Genomic DNA, 4,621 nt, shown 5'->3' with positions numbered 1-4,621 from the left:
GAATATAATACATTTTCAAAATGTATCATATCAAAAGATGAATACATGTTAAATGTTCTTCACAAGGTGAATGGCTACATAAACTGCTACGACCGTACAACAAAGTACCATGAAGCCATTAAAAGAGAATGAGATATTCAGGTATATTAAGTATCAACCACTGTATAGCAGGCTACTGCTTGTATAAAAACAGAAAAAAGAATATATAGATGTATCTATTTACTTATTTACATATATGCTTATATATGCATACAATATCTCTGGAAGAATACACAGGAAACTGTTAACACCCATTTCCCAGGGAAGAGAACTGGGTGACTGGGAGGAAAAGTTCTGCTCTACCTACATTCTCCTGTGCACTTTTTGAAGTTAGGAACATATGAATATAGGACATCTGTTTAAAATAGTCATGAATTGCTTAACGATGGGGATATATTCTGCAAAATGCATTGTTAGGCAATTTCATCATTGTGTGAACATCACAGAGTGTACTTACACAAACCTAGATGGGATAGCTTACTACACACCTAGGCTATAAGGTACGGCCTATTCCTCGACCATTGTATATGCAGTCTGTTGTTGACAGAAAAATGGTTATGAGTCGCACGAGTGTATTAAAAAAATTAAATTACTGATAAAACTATTGGTAACCATCTAGGAATATTTGAACAAACAGAATAGAGCAGCTATTATAAATATCATTTGTTTGGAAATATTTAGTTTATTTGTACATACCTGACATTCTGTTTCACTGGTTTTCACTGTCAGCAAGTCATCTTGTTTACTTATGATTTTCTGCAGCTAAAAAGATTGCAAACATGAGTTTACCTTTGTGCCTACTGGAGTTTTCAAAACAATCTAAAAAACAGATGCTAAATTGTTATTATAAAATATATACCAGTTATCTGTCAAATATTAATTTAAATTCTGCGTAACTCTTATCATTTTTCTTAGATCATGTAAAAATCAAAGGAAAAAATAGATAATGAAGTATTAACATTATTATTATTACACTTTTCTACTAAGAAAGCTGGCTTACTTAATAAATACATGTTCCAAAGGCAGCACTCTATAAAAACATGATGACTCTGTCCTTCTTTCAAGAGAATTTTTATTTATAATTAATTTTTTTATGTTACTGATAGTTTATGGCCACATTTTAAAGTATATAGCTCTTAAAAAGCTATTTATATCATACACATGTTCTTGTTTTTCCTTTATGCATTTACAAAACATTAAAGTAATTTAAATACTTACATTTCTACTAATTAGAACACTGTAAATAGTACCTTGAAACTGAGTACATTAAAAAAACCTACCTACCTTTCAAAGTCATTTGTATCAATCCTCATATGGAAAGCAAATTTTAAAAAAACAAGGATTTTAAAAGAATCAGATGTAGGCAAATCTCAAACTGTGGATTCAAATCAATTAGGAGACAAATCTCCATCCAGTTTTTTTCTAGGCTATTTCTTTACTAGTTTGAAAATTGCTGCAATTACAAATTCCAAATTAATCATTTCAAATTTAGCTACTTCTATTATGTTTGTTTTAGGCAAATGGTTTAGTTCTAGTTTTCTAAATCTCTCAGCCAGTTTTCAATGCTGACCCCCGCCACCCAATTAGGGAAAAAAGTTGACAAACTCTGTATTTGTTTTACTTTTTATTTCTTAAGTTGACAATCAAACTGTATAACACCAAGTTCAATAACCAAACATGCCTCCCTTTGCTTATTCTTCCCCTACTTTTAAAATTTTTATTATAGAAAATTTCAAACATAAGTAAAATGAACAGAATTCTATAATAAACCACCATATAAACATTATTCATCTTCAATGATTATCAGTATTCTGCTATTCTTGGCTCGTCTATGCTTCTACCCACTCCCTTCTCCCTTCCCAATTATTATTTGCAGCTCTTCAGGAAAAAAGTACACACATTGAAATGCAAAAATCTTAGCCATACAATTTTGCCAAAGTTTCTGTGTGTCTCTTCCCAGTTAATCCTTTCTCCCTGCATCCCCACAGAAGTTCTGATTTTCCCCCCACTTAAATTAGTTTCACCTAGTTTAGAAATTTAAAAAAATGGAATTAAATACTATGTATTCTTTTGCATTGTCCGTCTTTTACTCAGGAAAATGATTCACCCATGTTTGCATATCAGTAGTTTGTTCCTATTTATAGTTGAATTTTATTCCACTCTATGAATATACCACTATTTACCCATTCACCTGCTGATAGATGTTTGCATGTCTTCAGTTTTTGGCTGTTGTGAATCAAGATGACACAAACATTCTTATCCCATTTTTGTGGACATAGGTTTTAATTTCTCTTGGATAAATATCTCGGAGGGTAACAGGTAGGTCTGTTTTACTTTATAAGAAACTGCCGAACTTTTTTCCAAAGTGAATTCTGGTCCTGCATATCCTCATCAACACTCACTGTGATCAGACTCTGAACTTGAGCCATTCTTCGGGGAGCACGATAGCTGCATTTCCCAGGTGACTTACGTGGAGCACTTCCTTCAAGTGCATATCACCCGTTTGTGTAATTTCTCTTGTGACGTGCCGGTTATAAGTCTTTTGCCCGTTAAAAATTTTTTTAAAAGAATTATTAAGTTATGTGAGTTCTTTATATATTCTGAATACAATCCCTTTGTCAGATATCTGGAAAATCTTTTTCCCAATCTATAGCTTGCCTCTTCATTTTCTTAATGGCATGTTTGAATAGCAGAGATTTTTAATTTTGGAAGACTAATTTATCATTTTTTTTTCTTTTATGGTTATTCTGTTCGATGTCCTAAGAAACTCTGTTCACTCTAGATCCTGAAGATATTCTCTTATTTTTTTTTTTTTTATGAAGAAGATTAATGGTTTTAGGTTTTATGTTTAGATCCATAATTCATCGCAAGCACATTTTTATATATGGTGTGAAGTAGGGGTTATGGCTACGCTTTCTTCCCCTGTGTTTCCAGTTGTTCTAGTGTCATTGTTGAAAACACTTTTCTTTCCCTGCTAACTGATTTGGTGCCTTTACTGAAAATGAAGTGACCATGTAAGTGTGGATTCTTCATTATCTTCCACTTAAGTATTTAATAATTGTCTATATGTAGGTCCATATCACAATGCCATCACTATTGTAGCTGTGTAGTCAGTCTTTTGTTTTTCTTTCTTTTGTGATTAACAATCACTTAACAATTTATTATTATTTTTAAAAATTTCAAAAGAAATTTTTTTTAAAGCCTCCTGGGATTCCCCTTGGGAGAGTTTAATCTTTAGACCAATTTTGGAAGAAATGACATGTTTACACTATTGAATCTTCTAACCTATTAACATGCTATATTTCTGCATTTATTTAGGCCCCTTTGGGTTTCTACCAGCAACATTTGAAGTTTTTGGTACATGTTTCCTGTTAAACTTGTTTCTACTTATTTTATGCTATCTGATACTACCCTAAGCAGAACTGATCTCAATTTCATTTTCCAACTGTTAGCTACTAGTATATAGAAATACAGTTGATTTTTGCATACTGATCTTTAATCCTGAGATCTTTCTGAATTCACTTACAGTTCTAGTGGTCTTTGCATTTGTTGTTAGTTCCTTAGGATTTTCTACATAAAATCATGTTATTTGTGAATAAAGTCAAATTTGACTTCTTCCTTTCCAATCTGTTAATCTATTTGTTTTCCCCTTGCCCTGCTGTTATCACTAGAACCTCCAGTAAAATGTTGAACAGAAGTGAGAACAGACACCCTTGCCTTGTTCCTGATCTTGAGAGGAAAGCATTCAGTATTTCATCTTGTAGCATGACGTTATCTTTAAATTTTTTGTAAATGCTCTTTATCAGATTGAGGAAGTTCTCTTGTATTCTTACTTTGCTGAGTTTTATCATGAAAAGGTTTTGTTAAATGCTTTGCATATACTGACATGATCTTATTGGTTTCTCTTTTATTTATTTATTTTTATTTATTTTTGGGAGGCAGGGTCTTGCTCTGTTCCCCAGGCTAGAGGGCAGTGGTGTGATCGAAGCTCACTGTAACCTCCAACTCCTGGGCTCAAGTGATCCTCCTGCCTCAGCCTCCCAATGAGCTAGGACTATAGGCGTGTGCCACCAGGCCTGGCTAAGTTTAAAAAATTTTTTTTTTTTTAATTTCAGCATATTATGGGGGTACTGATGTTTAGGTTACATATGTTGCCCTTGCCCCCCCCGCCCCAAGTCCGAGTTTCGAATATGTCCATCCTTCGGGTGGTACGCATTGCACTCTTTGTGTATGCAAATACCCGTCCCCTCCTCCGTCCTCCCCCCTCCCCCCTAAAAATTTTTTGTAGAGATGGAGTTTTGCTATGTTGCCCAGGCTGGTCTTGAACTCCTAACCTCAAGTGATCCTCCTGCTTCAGCCTCTCAAAGTGCTGGGATTTACAGGTGTGAGCCACGGTGCCTAGCCTGGTTTCTTTTTTATTCTGTTAATATTGCACTAATTAATTTCTCAAACATTAAACTCATTTTCTATTCCTTTGATAAATCTCATTTGGATGTATTGTTTTATATCAGTGGTCCCCAACCTTTTTGGCACCAGGGACTGGTTTCATGGAAGACAATTTTTCCACAGATGGGGAGGGGAG

At 34.0% G+C, this 4,621-nt stretch overlaps 1 protein-coding gene across 1 annotated transcript in view; it reads right to left on the bottom strand.

Annotated features, from left to right (window-relative positions):
• MICU2 (mitochondrial calcium uptake 2) overlaps positions 1-4,621 on the bottom strand; it is a 116,991-nt gene that overhangs the window by 34,159 nt on the left and 78,211 nt on the right. Inside the window, exon 7 of the mRNA XM_012641663.1 lies at positions 736-801. Coding sequence (XP_012497117.1) covers positions 736-801 — 66 coding nt within the window. The remainder of the gene's footprint in view (positions 1-735; positions 802-4,621) is intronic.

This window comes from Propithecus coquereli, unplaced genomic scaffold (assembly GCF_000956105.1).
Source record: "Propithecus coquereli isolate 6110/MARCELLA unplaced genomic scaffold, Pcoq_1.0 Scaffold168, whole genome shotgun sequence".
Lineage (NCBI taxonomy): Eukaryota > Metazoa > Chordata > Mammalia > Primates > Indriidae > Propithecus > Propithecus coquereli.
This window is presented reverse-complemented; position numbering and strand designations above follow the sequence as displayed.